General features: G+C 42.0%; 1 protein-coding gene across 1 annotated transcript; it reads right to left on the minus strand.

Annotated features, from left to right (window-relative positions):
* Positions 1–874: 874 nt before the first annotated feature.
* Positions 875–18,864, minus strand: LOC134568475 (gastrula zinc finger protein XlCGF26.1-like). The gene is made up of 2 exons (XM_063427086.1): positions 18,769–18,864; positions 875–2,417 (listed from the first exon to the last, which is right to left on the minus strand). Exon 2 carries the CDS (start codon positions 2,356–2,358, stop codon positions 961–963), a length of 1,398 nt encoding a protein of 465 aa, XP_063283156.1. The 5' UTR covers positions 2,359–2,417; positions 18,769–18,864; the 3' UTR covers positions 875–960.
* Positions 18,865–19,599: the final 735 nt, after the last annotated feature.

Consider the following 19,599-nt stretch of genomic DNA (forward strand, 5'->3'; position numbering starts at 1 on the left):
GCTTGGAGGTCAACTGAGGCTTTATTCACAGACTTCCAGTATTTATGGGATTCCCCGTGCAAGGGGTTTCCCTACTGACATTTCAGGGGTTGTACAGTAGAGGACTACATGGGGAACTGAATAATCTGGACATTTCTCCCATCAGGCATTGCTGCACGAGAGGGATACTCCCACTAGAATATACAGTTAATTGGATTACCCCTCCATGCAGCAGAACTGACATTTTACATTAAAATACATAACTTGTACAATATTCGGTATATTTAAATGGATGAACGTTCGGTAGATAGCTGGGGTCTGAGCGCACAGTTCCGCTCAGATCCCAGCTCAAATAACCGAACGCCGCATGAAATAGACATTACAGTTAAGTTCCCTTCAAACTACCGAATGAACTTAGGGAACCACATTACCGAAAGACTGGGGCTCCCGAACGGCTTGGAAGTCCAGCGGTATTCGTGCCGTCGAGTAGCCGATTTTAGTTCCAGGCGCTCGATGACCAAATACCGCTGGGCTAACAAAGGATCCAAGATGGCCGACCGCTGCATGGTCGGTAGCCGAACGACGGCCACCCTGAATGCTCTTAATTACCGATTGCAACATTGTTGCAACCCTTAATGAGGGCCACACGACTCCCTGTGTGTGGTCTCCATTCGGTAGTTTAGTTGTTTCAAGAACAGTGATGAAATTCACCGTTCGTGAAACGATTTGCAGGGAGGCTGGCGGTTTTCATGCCGCCAGCATACGAATATTAGCATATGAATACTTTTACTTGTCTGAACCACATTACGGACACTTGGTTCTTAAAGGCATACACATTTGACATGAAACAGGATATGTACAGAATGGACAATGTACAGTGGCGGTGTTTGCCACAACATTTTATTCCTATTTTAATCCATATACATTATAAAATCTTAAGCGACACCTCACCTGGAGATTAGGATTAACAGATAAATCTCTTTAACATTCAGTACATGAGAACAGTTTCTCTCCTGTGTGAATTCTCTGATGTGTAACAAGAACTGAGTGACGGCTAAAACATTTTCCACATTCAGAACATGAGAAAGGTTTCTCTCCTGTGTGAGTTCTCTGATGTCTAACAAGTGTGCCTCTAATACTAAAACATTTTCCACATTCAGAACATGAGAACGGTTTCTCTCCTGTGTGAGTTCTCTGATGTTTAACAAAAAAGTATTTACTACTAAAACATTTTTCACATTCAGAACATGCAAACGGTTTCTCTCCTGTGTGAGTTCTCTGATGTATAACAACATTTGCCTTACTACTAAAACATTTGCTACATTCAGAACAAGCAAATGGTTTCTCTCCTGTGTGAGTTCTCTGATGTGCAACAAGAGTTTCTTTACGACTAAAACATTTTCCACATTCAAAACATGAGAACGGTTTCACTCCTGTGTGAGTTCTCTGATGTCCAACAAGTGTGTCTCTACTACTAAAACATTTTCCACATTCAGAACATGAGAATGGTTTCTCTCCTGTGTGCGTTCTCTGATGAAGCACAAGCTTTGTTTTATTGACCAAACATTTTCCACATTCAGAACATGCAAATGTTTTTTCTCCTGTGTGAGTTTTCTGATGTATAACAAGAGTTTCTTTACGACTAAAACATTTTCCACATTCAGAACATGAGAACGGTTTCTCTCCTGTGTGAGTTCTCTGATGTCCAACAAGCGTGTCTCTACTACTAAAACATTTTCCACATTCAGAACATGAGAATGGTTTCTCTCCTGTGTGCATTTTCTGATGTTTAACAAGAGTGTCTTTACGACTAAAACATTTTCCACAATCAGAACATGAGAATGGTTTCTCTCCTGTGTGAGTTCTCTGATGTAGCACAAGGTTTGTTTTATTGACAAAACATTTTCCACATTCAGAACATGAGAATGGTTTCTCTCCTGTGTGAGTTCTCTGATGTCCAACAAGCGTGTCTCTACTACTAAAACATTTTCCACATTCAGAACATGAGAATGGTTTCTCTCCTGTGTGCATTTTCTGATGTTTAACAAGAGTGTCTTTACGACTAAAACATTTTCCACAATCAGAACATGAGAATGGTTTCTCTCCTGTGTGAGTTCTCTGATGTAGCACAAGGTTTGTTTTATTGACAAAACATTTTCCACATTCAAAACATGAGAATGGTTTCTCTCCTGTGTGAGTTCTCTGATGTCTAACAAGAGATTGTGTACAGCTAGAACATTTTCCACATTCAGAACATGAGAAAGGTGTGAGGTTTGTGTTTACTATCTGTTGTGAGAACATATATGAATCTGATAAAATGCTTGATTTTTCAGAGTTAGACTTTTTGATTATGTTATTAAAAGATTTCTTCATCGCCATACTTCATGTATTTCTGTTCTTGTCACTTATTTCAGTAAAATCTCTCCTGACACATAAACCTGAAAGAAATATACTGGGAGTTAAAAGAAAAACTTAGAAAACAGACTCTTATTTTGAAATATATAAGAAAAATGACCATCGGGTGTCATAGTGATTGCAAAGAACGTATTTTGTGTGCTTTAACCCATTCTCTAGCAAAATTGAGTATACCCCCTTTTACTTTAAATTGCTTTGCAAAATTTGATTTATTTGATTGACATAAAGCCTCACATATCTGCATTCATGCTAGAGCAACAAATAACACATTGTGTATATCACATGCAGCACATAATTTCACTGTTATCCCCCTACCAGTGGAAGGCTGTGTCAAGTATCTACTACCTTTTCTATACCACTATTAGTTTTTACCACTTGCACTGGAAGGATGTTCCATGTATCTACTAATCTTTGTACATCACTCTTCGCTTCTACCACTTATACTAGAATGTTGTGATATTGACATTTTACTAGATACCTGGATTGACCTTAAGTCATGACCTTAAGTCATGACCATTAAGCATAACTTACCTATATTTATACTTCAGGAGTGGTTCACAGCTTATAGAGGAACATATTCCATCATTTTAATGTCTGCTCTTACTCCTCCCTCCTCTTCCTACTCCTCCCTCTACTCCACTTTCTCCTCCTACTCCTCCCTCTACTCCACTTTCTCCTCCTACTCCTTCCTCTACTCCACCTTCTCCTCCTCCTACTCCTTCTTCCTGCTCTTACTCCTCCCTCCTCTTCCTACTCCTCCCTCTACTCCACTTTCTCCTCCTACTCCTTCCTCTACTCCACCTTCTCCTCTTTCCTCCTCCTTCTCCTCTACCCCCCCCCACCCCTTCCTCCTGCTCTTACTCCTCCCTCCTCTTCCTACTCCTCCCTCTATTTCTCCTTCTCCTCCTCCTACTCCTCCCTCTACTCCACTTTCTCCTTCTACTCCACCTTCTCCTCTCTCCTCCTACTTCTCCTCTATTCCTCCTTCTCCTCCTCTATTCCTCCTTCTCCTCCTCCTACTCCTCCCTCTACTCCGCCTTCTCCTCCTCCTACTCCACCTTCTTCCCTCTCACTCTATCCACTACTCATTCTTCCATCTCCCCACCACCATATCTATATCCTTTATATGCTTCCTCCCTTCTTATTCCTTACCAATTTCCTCCACCCATAGACAACTCTGCCTCTACCTGACAACATTACATTTTGCAGGAAAGTTGCTCTGGCCACTCTTCCGCCACTTCCCAGGGGGGAATACCACACTAACGAAAAATTATTCAGACATGAAAGAACTGTTTTGGGCACTCTCAAGGAAATAGTGCGGTCCTGACCCAGATTCCCATGGAAGTAAGACACCTGTAAGGGAGGTGGCTGTCCCTCATGTTTTTTCTTCATTAAGGCCCCAGAAATCTCATGAAAGGAACACATGGAAACACTAACAATCAATTTGCAACTCTCTACAGAGGGGGGGTCAGCAAGAGAACTGTAAATAGAAAGACAAATACCCCCCAATCTCACACAGAAATAGGTGAGGAAACCTCTCCTACTGCTCCTCATGGTTGCTTTGAACAGATGAAAGAAGAAACAAGACACCTTTCAACAGAGCATGCAGTAGCTTTACCAGATCCTGACTCCACTCTGTTTGCGGATAATGAGGAAAGGTACCATACTGGATTTGCTATTGCTACAGAAGATCAGGTACGTCAAGCATCTTCACTTTCCTCATTCACATCTGCTCAAGACGCTGAATTGACAGCCTTCTCAGTGGCATACAAAATGCCTGAAGGAAGACATGCCAATATCTACACTGACTCAAGATATGCCCTGGGTGCAGCACATTATTTTGGATCAATCTGGTAGATAAGAAGCACCACTCAGCTGCCCAAAAGCTGCCAACCAAGCCACAAGTGCACCAAGGGAAGTGGACAGAAGGGTGTCCGCTAAAGAAACTTCTATACTCACCATGTAGATCCTACCTACAGATCTCAAGCTTCTGAAAGAATGACAAGCAGCTGCTGACCCTGAAGAAATACAAAGCTGGAAAAACAGAAAGGGGCAACCCTTGAAGACGGGCTGTACTCCAACACTCTCAAGCTCTGTTTACCCAAAAACATGTACTGGGCAGTGAGCCCATGGAACTTTATACCTATCCAAGACCCTCATGAACTCTTTGATCTCTAAAATACCCCTAAGCACCTAGCTAACTCTCAATATCCCTTTCAAGAATCCAGGTGACAAAGAGCTACTGGGTCAAATATGCACTAGTTATAATAGACATTTTGTCAGAATGGCCAGAAGCCTAGCCGGTCATCAATGTGACAACCAAGACCATATACCCAGTAGTGCATTGTGAAAGTTGCAGAGATCACTCAGTGGATTCATTGTTCCAGATTCAAGACTCTCTCTGCAACATGAGAAGTGACATTTGTTGATTTTGTCACACTTTTGACTCTAAAGAAAAAATGACTTGTTAAATAAAAAGATTCCAGCAAGTAGGTGTTTGATGGCCATAATAATGCCTGACCACCTGCCATCGATGGAAAGCCGAGGACCCCAAAAGGAGACCTCGTGAAGCTAAAGAGATCCAAACGCCAAGCTCCCTCAGGATTATTTGCCCATCCTGAGTTTGTGGTGATATTAATATTGACTAAATGATCCGAGTCCACCTACGCTGATGTAGCGTGGGACAGGTTTAATACTACAATGCATAAGCAAATGCGCCCTAGCCAAGGTTATTATGTCCATACACATAATACATGACAAGGTACTCTTGACACACCACATTCATGCTTCAGAACATAAAGAGGAGCACCCCTCTAAAGGGAAAGTTTGACACATATATATATATATTGATGCCATAGGTGTGCCAAGGGGGGTACCTAATAATAATAATAATAATATTTTGATTTGCATTTATTATATCTATTGCAACCAACAACGTTTACCTGTCACCATGACTTGTTGTGCCTATATTCCAGATAACACAGGTCCATATGGTAATGTAAGCTTGTCTATTCATGATGTCCCTCTGAAGAACTAAGAAGACTTTAAGAATCGTTACTTCATAGGGTTTTGTGCCTTTGGGCTAACCTGTCTTCTGGAACTAACCAATAAAGTTTATCCTTTTTTTTTTTTGCAATTAACACTCTATAGGGGGGACTGTTGTATAATTATTAACCCCTTATAACTTATATCCATTATTAGGCCCCTTATAAACTATATAATCCTTACTGGGCCCCTTTAATACTATATTCTCATATTCAGCTCTCATGCCTCGTAGTTTAAACTTTACAAGATTCCTTTGTTCGTAGAAACAGCATGTCAGCAGAAAATGCTAGAATCTTCTGATTCAAAGAACACACTGTAGCAGATAGTATTGATAGAGTGTATAATTGCCAAAGAGGCCTTGAGAATACTGAGGATACTAACCTTGAAAGACTAAAGGTACCAGCTACTCTTTATGGATAGCTGCCAAAATGCCCCCTCCCATCGAAAGAACTCCTCGTGCTAGCAAGATGGCGCTGAAATCTGGAGGAGAACTTTATGACGTCAGTTATGATGTAAGACGTAACACCCAACAGGGAGGGCATTTAACTAACCACTTCTTCTCTTAGCCAATTGACAATGTTTCCTCACTTCTTATCTTGATTTTACAATGATGTAATTTTATCTTTAAAAAGGACTTGCAAAGCCTGCTTTGTTCAGATTGCATTAAATTTTCTGAAGTGCTTTTAACCTGAACTCCATGTGTCAGTGTGAGCTTACTTCTGCGTATACGCAATTTAATCATCTCAGATTTGGACAGGAACAGATAGACATCTAAATTAATCTACATCACATGTGTTTGTAGATGTTCAACAATCCTATCCTTTAACATGGTTTCCATTACTTTCCCCACTACTGAAGTAAGGCTTCCTGGCCTATAGTTGCCTGACTCCTCCCTACTACCTTTCTTGTGAATGGGCACAACATTTGCTAACTTCCAATCTTCTGGGACTAATCCTGTTAACAATGATTGGTTAAATAAATCTGTCAATGGTTTTGCTAGTACACCACTGAGCTCTTTTAATAACTTTGGGTGTATTCCATCAGGACCCATTGACTTATTTGTCTTTACTTTTGACAGTTGAAATAGAACCTCTTCCTCTGTAAACTCACATGTAATAAATTACTAATTTGTCCTTTTTCCTAACAGGCCCCTTTCCTTCATTTTCATCTGTAAATACTGAACAAAAATATGCATTAAGACAGTCAGCTAGACCTTTATCCTCTTCTACATAGCTTCCTTCTTTTGTTTTTAATCTAACTAATCCTTGTTTTACTTTCCTTTACTCATTTATGCATCTAAAACAATTTTGTCCCCTTTTTTTACTGACTGTGCTATTTTCTTTTCGGTGTGTGATTTGGAAGCTTTTATAACTTGCTTAGCCTCTTTCTGCCTAATATTTTAGATCATTCTGTCTTCCTCACTGTTTTTTTTTTTTTATAATTACTAAATGCTAACTTTGCTTATTTACTATTTTGGCCACATCTGCAGAGTACCACAGTGGCTTCTTGAATTTTTTGCTTTTACTGACAAGCCTAATGCAATTTTCTGTTGCCTTCAGCAGTGCAACTTTTAACCCCTTAAGGACCAAACCTCTGGAATAAAAGGGAATCATGACGTGTCACACACGTCATATGTCCTTAAGGGGTTAAATAATCCCATTTCTATTGGACTCCATTTAAAATTGCTCCAGTCTGATAATGACTCCTTTACACATATTCTAATTTTAGAAAAGTCTGTTTTTCTAAAGTCTAAAACTTTTGTTTTGTGTGGTGTGACTCAGTCACTGTTATTATATTAAACCACACTGACTGATGATCACTGGATCCTAAACTTTCACCTACAGTAATATCTGATACCAAATCTCCATTTGTTAACACTAAATCTAGTATGGCCTCTTTACGAGTTGGCTCCTCAACGACTTGTTTTAGAGACAATCCCAGTAGGGAGTTTAGAATATGTATGCTCCTGGCACAAGTAGCTATTTTTGTTTTCCAATTCACATCAGGAAGATTAAAGTCACCCATGATGATAACTTCCCCCTTCATTGTCATTTTAGCTATTTCCTCAACTAGTAGATTATCTAACTCTTCTATTTGTCCTGGGGGCCTATAAATCACACCTACACGAGTTAATGTGTGATTACCAAATTCTAACGTAACCCAAACGGACTCTATGTTCGCCTCACTAACTTTTATTAGGCAAGATTTTATGCTATCCTTCACATACAGGGCCACCCCTCCCCCTTTCTTGCCTTCCCAGTCGTTTCTATATAAAGAAAACCCTGGTATTGCTATGTCCCAGTCATTTTTCTCATTATACCATGTCTCAGTAACAGCGACTTAATCTACATTATCAGTTTCCATTATTGCCACAAGTTCATGAATCTTATTCCCTAAACTGCGAGCATTTGTAAACATGACTCTAAGCTTATCATTTTTTTTTTTTTTTAGTCAATCTGTATTTTATTGAGGCATATTAGTTGGGATACAGAATAAAAAGAGGGAAATGCGCATTTAGAAAACAGTACAGGGTTCGATAACAATGGTAACTAACATTTCCATAGTATTCGTGCCTCTTTTTTTCTTTTTTATACAATATGGTTTAACGTCGACAAGTAAACAAAACATAAAATAATATCAGCAAAACCAAGTTGGGTGCAGGCTGGTCAGCCATAGTGAGTATTTCAATCGATTAGGTACAGTAGCTTAAAGGTAATATATATGTATATATAGTAAACATGCTATTCAAGTTAGGAGGAGCTTATCATTTTTTAACACACTTGCTACAGGCACCTTCTGTCCTTGTTTTGGGGGGCAATTGGATTGATGTTTTATCAACCATTTGCCCCTCCTCCTAGTTTAAATACATCCTTGCAAAACCTCTGAACTGCTCACTGAGAACATTTGTTCCCTTTTGAGAAAGATGCAAACCATCTTTTTTGTACAGTTTATTTCCATTCCAAACAGAGCTACCATGAGAAATAAAGCCAAATCCTTGCTCCTGATACCATTCACCAAGACACAAATTAAAGTCCCTAATACGCATCCGCCTGTCGTTCTGAGAGTTATGCACAGGCAGAACTTCAGAGAATGACCATGTGGAAGCAACCTGCCAAGTATCATTGGCAAAAACGTCCTTAACCTCTGAAACCTCATTGCAAGCCAAGTAATTTGTCCCTAGATGGACAAGTACATCCAATTCATCTTCCTGCTTTGCTTGCTAAACAATATTACAAATGCGTCTCCGGTCTCTGTGAGCAGTAGCTCCGGGAAGACATCTCACAAGACCACCATTGTCCATCTCCACACCTCTTATGATGGAATCCCCCAACAACAACTGTTTTCTATTAGGCCTCACCATAGTCTCCAAGCCTGTCTCCACAACACCACTACCCTCAGTGCCTGAGCCTGTCTCCACAACACCACTACCCTCAGTGCCTGAGCCTGTCTCCACAACACCACTACCCTCAGTGCCTGAGCCTGTCTCCACAACACCACTACCCTCAGTGCCTGAGCCGGTCTCCACAACACCACTACCCTCAGTGCCTGAGCCTGTCTCCACAACACCACTACCCTCAGTGCCTGAGCCTGTCTCCACAACACCACTACCCCCAGTGCCTGAGCCTGTCTCCACAACACCACTACCCTCAGTGCCTGAGCCTGTCTCCACAACACCACTACCCTCAGTGCCTGAGCCTGTCTCCACAGCACCACTACCCTCAGTGCCTGAGCCTGTCTCCACAACACCACTACCCTCAGTGCCTGAGCCTGTCTCCACAACACCACTACCCTCAGTGCCTGAGCCTGTCTCCACAACACCACTACCTTCAGTGCCTGAGCCTGTCTCCACAACACCACTACCTTCAGTGCCTGAGCCTGTCTCCACAACACTACTGCCTTCAGTGCCTGAGCCTGTCTTCACAACACTACTGGCTTCGGTGCCTGAGCCTGTCTCCACAACACCACTACCCTCAGTGCCTGAGCCTGTCTCCACAACACCACTGCCCTCAGTGCCTGAGTCTGTCTCCATAACACCATTACACTCTGAAAGTGCAGAAAACGAATTATGTAGAGCAACTGACTGTGCAATATGCCTTTTATCCACAACTCTAAGTCTACCAGATCCTACAGTAATCCATCTGCCATTCCTAGTATGTCTCTGCGGCAGTGACTTTGCAGCAGTTCCAGTCTGAGTTTGTTTACCAGATAATTTACAAATCTCAGATTTCAAAAATACAATCTCCTGCCACAATATAGAGAACTGTCTACAGATTAGACAACAACCAAACCTCCAAAAAGTGGAGCGTGAAACAAATGCATAGCAACTATTACACGGAACTAAGTCTGCCATTCCAATGAGATGAATAATTTAAATCAAACAAATCTTACATTTTTGTCCTCCTGAATACCTCAGATTACCTCCAGTTTCTCTCCAGAATATCTCCAACCACACACTTAGAAGCAGCACTCTCCAGAATATCTCCAATCACACACTTAGAAGCAACCAAGCTATATTAGCCAAGCTAATGACAACAACCCTTATATACTCCTAAAAACACCACCCACTAGGAATGTTTAACACCTGGGTAGGCCTCTGCTTATTTGCAAACATTAGCTAATTAACCAGCAATCAATAACAAGTATTTAACTAATCAAATCAAAAGCCTTATAATTACCAACAGGAAATCAAACCTTGTGCAATCAGTAACCTTTTCCTACAGATGAATTTTACTTGTAACAGTAAAAAAGAAAACTCTTAGCAAGATCTTAGACAGTTGAAGCTTCTGTAAAACTCTCCAGAATATCTCCAACCACACACTTAGAAGCAGCACTTAGAGAAAATACAGTGTTTACATTGAAAGCTAGGAACACCTCCAGTTGCAGTCACTCAGACTGCCACCAGAGGGACTTCAGAGTTGATTGAGGCATAAAATGCCTCAATCCACTCAGATCTGCTGTCAGCAGAGCACAGGGCAGCACTGTGCACAGCATCCTGTGATATAGTGGCTCCTCCCTCTGCATGCAGATACTGAACTTTCCTCATAGAGATTCATTGATTCAATTCATCTCTATGAGGAGATGCTGATTGGCCTGGGCTGTGTTTGAATCATGCTGGTTCTGTCCCTGATCTGCTTCTTTGTCAGTCTCAGCCAATCCTATGGGGAAGCACTGTGATTGGATCAGGCTACCACATGTCAGCATACTGCTTGTTTTTTTTCCCAGTCTAACAGAATGCAGATTTACAGCTTCTGGCTTGAATACAGTAAGATTTTTACTACATTTATGGAGGCATGAGGGGTCCAGGGAGGCTAGATGGTGGTGTTAACACTATAGGGTCAGGAATATATGTAGTTGCACTCGTGACAATAGTGTCCCTTTATGAATGATTATTTAGAACTGTGGAGAGTCTATTGGCCAGGATTTTGCATAGAGTTTAGTGTTGCAATTTAGAAATAATATAGGCCGGAAATCTAGGCATGTTGTGGGGGATTTTTCTGTTTTTTGTAAAGTGGTAATGTGCGCTTGAAGCATTTACAAAAGGTGAGGTGTGAGAATTGCATTAAATGTTTGGGAATAGAGATTGGTGAACCCATCCGATCCTGGGGATGAGATTCGGTAGGACTACCCTTCGATTGTGCGGGGTATCAAACCTTTGGCGTTAAGGGAAAAAATTGTTATAGCCAGGGTTGTACGGTAATTGGGTCGCCAGTATGACATCTAGAATATAAGACGGTAATAGGTCTAGGTGGAATGTAGGCCGACTGATCAGCCAAGGGCACAACTTCTCTGCCGAATGTGTTTACAATAGCAAGACTTACCACATTAATGTTGCTAGTTTGCATTTTATCTACAGGGAGCATGGGATTGACATTGCTGACCCTCAGCATACTCAAGAAAGGTTATGCGGGGGAGGGGTTAAGTCCATTTAGAACCGTAAAACAGGACCCCATCTCTTTAGGTCAAGTCGTGAGAGTAAATTACCAGCCTGCATCCACATAGGCCAAGAGCCTCAAAAGTAGCATGCATCAATAACATAGAAACAAAAAAAAAAGGAACCAAATAAAATAAGAAAACTAACTATGTACAGGAAGAAACCCAGGTGTGTAATAAGTAGATTAGTGTTCAGTAAACTCTCCAGAATATAACAGTACCCTCCACGTACAGGTTTTATGGTTTTTTAGAAAGTTACAGAATCAAAAATAAGGCTTGCATTTCAGTTTGTTCACATTAAAAACTTTAAGATTGGTTACGTTGCCTTAGAGACTGTATGGTAGCCAAGGAATGAGAATTACCCCCATGATGGCATATCATTTGCAAAAGCAGACAACTCAAAGCGTTACAAATGGGATATGTCCAGGGTTTTTTTTATATCTGTGACAAACGTAACTTTTTGAGGATGTTTGCCACAAATTCCTGGAGGAGTGTGAAAGCTGGCCTCCTGCCCATCGACTATGGGCCAGGTCAGCAACTGTAAAGAAACTTTATATTTTATTACCCCTATTCACAGAAATTTTAAACTTTCCCCAATTCTGTACTTTACAAACTACTAAACAGAGACCACCCCTGTCTCGTTCCGTTCCTGTCTCTGTATAATAATACTGAGTATCTATATAGTGATAATAAACCTGTCACTCTGTATAATAATACTGAGTATCTACACTCTGATAATAAACATGTCGCTCTATATTATAATAATACTGAGTATCTATACGCTGATAATAAACATGTCGCTCTATATAATAATAATACTGAGTATCTATACGCTGATAATAAACATGTCGCTCTGTATAATAATACTGAGTATCTATACGCTGATAATAAACATGTTGCTCTGTATAATAATACTGAGTATCTATACACTGATAATAAACATGTCGCTCTGTATAATAATAATAATGAGTATCTATATACTGATAATAAACATGTACCTCTGTATAATAATACTGAGTATCTATATACTGATAATAAACATGTACCTCTGTATAATAATACTGAGTATCTATAAACTGATATTAAACATGTCGCTCTGTATAATAATTGTGAAGAATCACGTTCCATTCATTCGGTTCTTTCCCTCCCTGCTATTTTGGTTCATTAAATGTATTGCCTGTTGGAAGGATTTCACTGTTTTTACCTACACTGTTTTTACCTATTCGGTTATTTCCTCTCCCTGCTAGTTCAGTGCATTTATAGTATTTGTTATATTTTTGTAGTAAAAACCAAAGAAAAGAAAATGTTACTTGCGCTCTTTCCCCAATCCCCATGTATACCTAGACAAATGGAGGTCATCCAGTCGCTCCAATGGCCACCGGAGGGATGCCCGCCCGCCAACGCCAAGGCAGACCCCCCCAAGCGGGTCCCAACACTGACCCCTCAGCCTGCCTCCCTGAGCCTCTGGCAAAGATATCTCCAATGAGACAGAAAGGGGCATTTCCTATATACACCCCTCTACTTATTAACCCTCAATAGGGAACACATGGGATGGGTAGCAGCATTGTAACCAGGCTGTGTGATACAAAGTAAATACAAATACAAAAAGAGAAGTCCTGCGCTAAAGCAGCAAGGACTACAACACACATCAGCCCCAATATGTAGTAAAAACCAAAGAAAAGAAAATGTTACTTGCGCTCTTTCCCCAATCCCCATGTATACCTAGACAAATGGAGGTCATCCAGTCGCTCCAATGGCCACCGGAGGGATGCCCGCCCGCCAACGCCAAGGCAGACCCCCCCAAGCGGGTCCCAACACTGACCCCTCAGCCTGCCTCCCTGAGCCTCTGGCAAAGATATCTCCAATGAGACAGAAAGGGGCATTTCCTATATACACCCCTCTACTTATTAACCCTCAATAGGGAACACATGGGATGGGTAGCAGCATTGTAACCAGGCTGTGTGATACAAAGTAAATACAAATACAAAAAGAGAAGTCCTGCGCTAAAGCAGCAAGGACTACAACACACATCAGCCCCAATATGTAGTAAAAACCAAAGAAAAGAAAATGTTACTTGCGCTCTTTCCCCAATCCCCATGTATACCTAGACAAATGGAGGTCATCCAGTCGCTCCAATGGCCACCGGAGGGATGCCCGCCCGCCAACGCCAAGGCAGACCCCCCCAAGCGGGTCCCAACACATTTTTGTGTTCGGACATTTATTCGTTCTACCGAAGGGAGACCACCCTGGGTAGCAATCAGAGCACCAAGTAACCACGAAAACCGCAACTTAATTGAGTGCTTCTAGGTGGCCGCCATTCGGGCATACGAACACGTGGCGAGAACAAAGGATGACGGCCATCTTAAATCTCCCGAATGTGATCAGCGGGACTTACGCGTGAATTGCCTGGAACTGTTTTCGGCATGGCAATCTCACGAACGTCCGGTCATTATGGAAGTCCCGACTGACTACTTTCCATTCAACGTATCAAACCGGCATTCGGGAGTTTTTATCTACCGAACAAGGGGAGCATTCGCATGTAACAAGCTGCAACATACCTATGGTAGTTTTCATGTAATTAGGCGTGAACGGAGACTGGCTCTTGCTGCTGATTTCATAGAACTCTAAATCGGATACCTCCACATGGCGAGCCGGTCAAACTTCCACACGATGCGACACGGAAACTACCGAACGGATTTTCGTGAAATTTAGATATGTGACTCCCAGTATCCTCAGCTACAGGGATGTGATTTATATATTTATATGTTATGCAGAAAGTACTAAAAAATTTTTTAAAAAATTGTATTTCTGGCCAGCAGATAGTTGAGTTTAGTATCTTGCTGAAACTCAATTATCTAGCCTGGCTCAGAGGAGGAGTCTGCTATTGTATAAATTAAATGCCTGTTGCTTCCAGTAAATCAGTCTTGTTCCAGCATTAAGCTTTGGCTCATGTGTGGATTATTTGGCGATACCAGGGATTTATTACTCTAGTGATTATTTGGCTGTGCTATTTTATGGGAAGAAGGGAATACTAGACGGTGATGCAGATTACTACCGTCACAACTGGTTGGCAGCGGCGGGATTATCCGTTCTTTTTTCCTGCACAGAGGATGCAAGGAAGGCAATAGTGTATTGTACATGGAGGGCAACACTAGCACTCGTGCAGCAACCCTGGCTTCGGAGGGACTCAAGGGATAGAGCTAGCTACCGGGCAGCGTCCCTATCCACAGCAACATGGAAGAGGAGTTCCACTGGAGGTTGCAGCAGCACTTGGCCCAACAGGAGGGACCTGTATCAGAGGAGTGTATATTGAAATGGAGAGATGCCACTCGTAAAGAGTTCTGGTACGAGGCCTTAGAGGAAGTACAGTGGCGTCGGGGAGAGAGCTTCCCAGTGAAGAACAGCGGTTCCAGGTACTCGTAGCTCTGCGGAGACCCTTCCTAGGAGAACAACCCCTGGATAAGTGGGTGGAAGAACTGTGGGACCTGATCTGGAAGGAACTGTGGCTGGATAAGGCTTACCGGGCGCTACGATGGTACTCAGTCCAGAGGTGCCCCTGGATGGCTGAGAATGAGAGGCCAGAAGGCAGTAACTATGATGGCCCTGGTCTGTTATGGGAGGCATTGGAGGAGGACAGTGACTTTGGCAGCACCGAGGAATCCCGGTATTGGGAAATCAGGGAATGGCGATTGTATGCACTGGAGCTCCCTGAGACTACTGGACTGCACCCAGATATCACCCACCAGATCACAATCGAATGGGAGCTAGAACAGGGTTACCATCAACTGTTAAACTTAGCCCAACCACCACCCCTCAGCCCAGATGATTGCCGGGACACTGTACCCTCTTATGTTCAACCAGCACCAGAGGCGAGCAACCGTATAGGTTGGTTCGGGGAAGACCCACAGATGGCAGGTGGAGATGGGACCAAGGTCTCTCTGCCGGCCCTACAGGGATGCTGGGCAGCTGGCCCAGGTCCCCAGCGGCAGTACACTTTACCAGGAAAGGAGACAACAGGTCTCTCTCCCCAGCGGCGGCCTGAGTTCCAGGAGGAGGTGATGGTAGATCCCTCCATCGTACAGCAACCAGCATCCTGGGGAGGGGAGGCAACCGGCCTCCCTCCCCAACAGCAGCCAGAGGTACCAGAGGTGGGCGACCTCATAGACTTGTCCTGGGGGGACACACAGATGGCAGGCGGAGATGGGACCGAGGTCTCTCTGCCAACCCTACAGGGATGCTGGGCAGCTGGCCCAGGTCCCCAGCAGCAGTACACTTTACCGGGAGAGGAAACAACCGGTCTCCCTCCGCAGCGGCGGCCTGAGTTCCAGGAGGAGGTGAGGCCCGATCACCCCACCCAACAGCAACCAGCGTCCTGGGTAGGGGAGGCAACCGGCCTTCCACTCCAACAGCAGCCGGAGATACCAGGAGAGGGGGAGAACAACCCCAAACAAACTGGCGCACATGGGACCGTGGTCTCTGTACAGGGATGCTGGACAGGGGGGTCCAGATCCCCAACCTTCCCTGCAGGGATACCAGGAGGAGGAGGAGGTAAGTGAGCCTTCCCCTCACCAGCTACATCCCGACCGGGTCATGGGGACAGCGGATAAGCCTGCGATACCCACTGACCCCCTCCCAGCAGGATAGCTGACACCTGAGCAGAACACCACTGGCCTCTGTCCCCCAAGCAACTACAGCTGGTGGCCTAACTGCGCCAGGGAGACCAAGGATACTGAACCGCCCCGCTACAACCTAGGACCTACAGGCCAGAACTAGTTATGGTGGGGGGGCCACTCTGCTGATTCTTTATTGGGAGTGGGCTGCCTTATTACACTGGGTACTGACAGGCGGAAGGTCAGGTACCTGCACGCCTGGAGAGGACTACTCGCCGGCCTCCTGCCGTGGGATCAAAGACCCGGGAAGGTCTGGCCCTTTAAATGCTGTATGTGGACTGGCCCGCCAAATGGACTTATTCTTGGACTAATGGTCCAGTCATGTCTGCTAAAGCAGGGAGGCCATTGTGAAGAATCACCTTCCATTCATTCGGTTATTTCCCTTCCTGCTATTTTGGTTAATTAAATGTATTGCCTGTGGGAAGGATTTCACTGTTTTTACCTATACTCATTCGGTTACTTCCTCTCCCTGCTAGTTCAGTGCATTTATAGTATTCGTTATATTTTTGTGTTCGTTCAAACGAACGGAGACCACCCTTGGTAGCAATCAGAACATCAAGTAACCATGAAAACCGCAACTTAATTGAGTGCTTCTAGGTGGCTGCATTCGGCATACGAACACGTGGCGAGAACAAAGGATCGTGGCCATCTTAAATCTCCTGAATGCGGTCAGTGGGACTTATGCGTGGATTGCCTGGAACTGTTTTCGGCATTGCAATCTCACGAACGTCCGGTCATTATGGAAGTCCCGACTGACTATTTTCCATTCAACGTATCAAACCGGCATTGAGGAGTTTTTATCTACCGAACAAGGGGAGCATTCACATGTAACAAGCTGCAACATACCTATGTTAGTTTTCATGAAATTAGGCGCGAACGGAGACCGGCTCTTGCTGCTGATTTCATAGAACTCTAAATCGGATACCTCCACATGGCGAGCCGGTCAAACTTCCACACGATGCGACATGGAAACTACCAAACGGATTTTCGTGAAATCTGGATATGTGACTCCCAGTATCCTCAGCTACACAGGTATTTGTGTGTTATGCAGAAAGTACTTTTCTAAAAATGTTAAAAATTTTAATATTTCTGGCCAGCAGATAATTGAGTTTAGTATTTTGCTGAAACTCAATTATCTAGCCTGGCCCAGAGGAGGAGTCTGCTATTGTATAAATTGAATGCCTGTTGCTTCCAGTAAATCAGTCTTGTTCCAGCATTAAGCTTTGGCTCAAGTGTGGATTATTTGGCGATACCAGTGATGTATTACTCTGGGGATTATTTGGCTGTGCTATTTTAAGGGAAGAAAGGAATACTAGACAGTGATGCAGTTTACAACCGTCACAATAATATTGAGTATCTATACGCTGATAATAAACATGTCGCTCTGTATAATAATACTGAGTATCTATACACTGATAATAAACATGTTGCTCTGTATAATAATACTGAGTATCTATACGCTGATAATAAACATGTCGCTCCGTATAATAATATTGAGTATCTATATAGTGATAATAAACCTGTCGCTCTGTATAATACTGAGTATATATATACGCTGATAGTAAACATGTAGATCTGTATAATAATACTGAGCATCTATAAGCTAATAAACATGTCGCTCCGTATAATATTGAGTATCTATACACTGATAATAAACATGTCGCTCTGCATAATAATTCCGAGTATCTATAAACTGATAATAAACATGTCGCTCTGTATAATAATACTGAGTATCTATACACTGATAATAAACATGTCGCTCTGTATAATGATACCGAGTATCTATACGCTGATAATAAACATGTCGCTCCGTATAATAATACTGAGTATCTATGCGCTGATAATAAACATGTCGCTATGTATAATAATACTATCTATATGCTGATAATAAACATGTCGCTCTGTATAATAATACAGAGTATCTATACACTGATAATAAACAGGTCACTCTGTATAATAATACTGAGTATCTATACGCTGATAATAAACATGTCGCTCTGTATAATAATACTGAGTATCTATACACTGATAATAAACAGGTCACTCTGTATAATAATACTGAGTATCTATACGCTGATAATAAACATGTCGCTCTGTATAATAATACTGAGTATCTATACACTGATAATAAACATGTTGCTCTGTATAATAATACTGAGTATCTATACCCTGATAATAAACATGTCGCTCTGTATAATAATACCGAGTATCTATACGCTGATAATAAACATGTCGCTCTGTATAATAATACCGAGTATCTATACACTGATAATAAACATGTTGCTCTGTATAATAATACTGAGTATCTATACCCTGATAATAAACATGTCGCTCTGTATAATAATACCGAGTATCTATACACTGATAATAAACATGTCGCCCTGTATAATAATACCGAGTATCTATACGCTGATAATAAACATGTCGCCCTGTATAATAATACTGAGTATCTATACACTGATAATAAACACATCGCTCTGTATAATAATACTGAGTATCTATACACTGATAATAAACATGTCGCTCTGTATAATAATACTGAGTATCTATACACTGATAATAAACATGTCGCTCTGTATAATAATACTGAGTATCTATACACTGATAATAAACATGTCGCTCTGTATAATAATACTGAGTATCTATACGCTGATAATAAACATGTCGCTCTGTATAATGATGCCGAGTACCTGTTATGTTTGATGATAGCTGACTTACAATAACATACCGTCTATTAATCAGCCAGGATTTATTGATCACAAGTCACATATTATGTTCGATCCCTTTGTTGATATACACATTCCTGCTGTAACATACACCCAACATGGCCGACCTCCATACACACACTGGGAAGAGAGCAAATCTAGGGGGTGTGTCCATCCCAGCATGCCTTGCACACTTACTACAGGAGCTGGTTAGGGACAAATTGTGCATTGTGCAAAGCTCCCCTAGAGGGGACTGCTGGTATACACTACAGTATCCACATAATAATGTCGTCACTAGTCTGTAAAATAATACTGAGTATCTATACGCTGATAATAAACATGTCACTCTGTATAATACTACTGAGTATCTATACTCTGATAATAAACATGTCGCTCTGTATAATAATACCGAGTATCTATACGCTGATAATAAACATGTCGCTCTGTATAATAATACTGAGTATCTATACGCTGATAATAAGCATGTCGCTCTGTATAATAATACTGAGTATCTATAAACTGATAATAAACATGTCGCTCTGTATAATAATACTGAGTATCTTAACGCGGATAATGAACATGTCGCTCTGTATAATAATACTGAGTATCTATACGCTGATAATAAACATGTCACTCTGTATAATAATACTGAGTATCTATACGCGGATAATGATCATGTCGCTCTGTATAATAATACTGAGTATCTATACGCTGATAATAAACATGTCACTCTGTATAATAATACTGAGTATCTATACGCTGATAATAAACATGTCGCTCTGTATAATAATACTGAGTATCTATACACTGATAATAAACATGTCGCTCTGTATAATAATACTGAGTATCTATAC

This window comes from Pelobates fuscus, chromosome 7 (genome assembly GCF_036172605.1).
Source record: "Pelobates fuscus isolate aPelFus1 chromosome 7, aPelFus1.pri, whole genome shotgun sequence".
Lineage (NCBI taxonomy): Eukaryota > Metazoa > Chordata > Amphibia > Anura > Pelobatidae > Pelobates > Pelobates fuscus.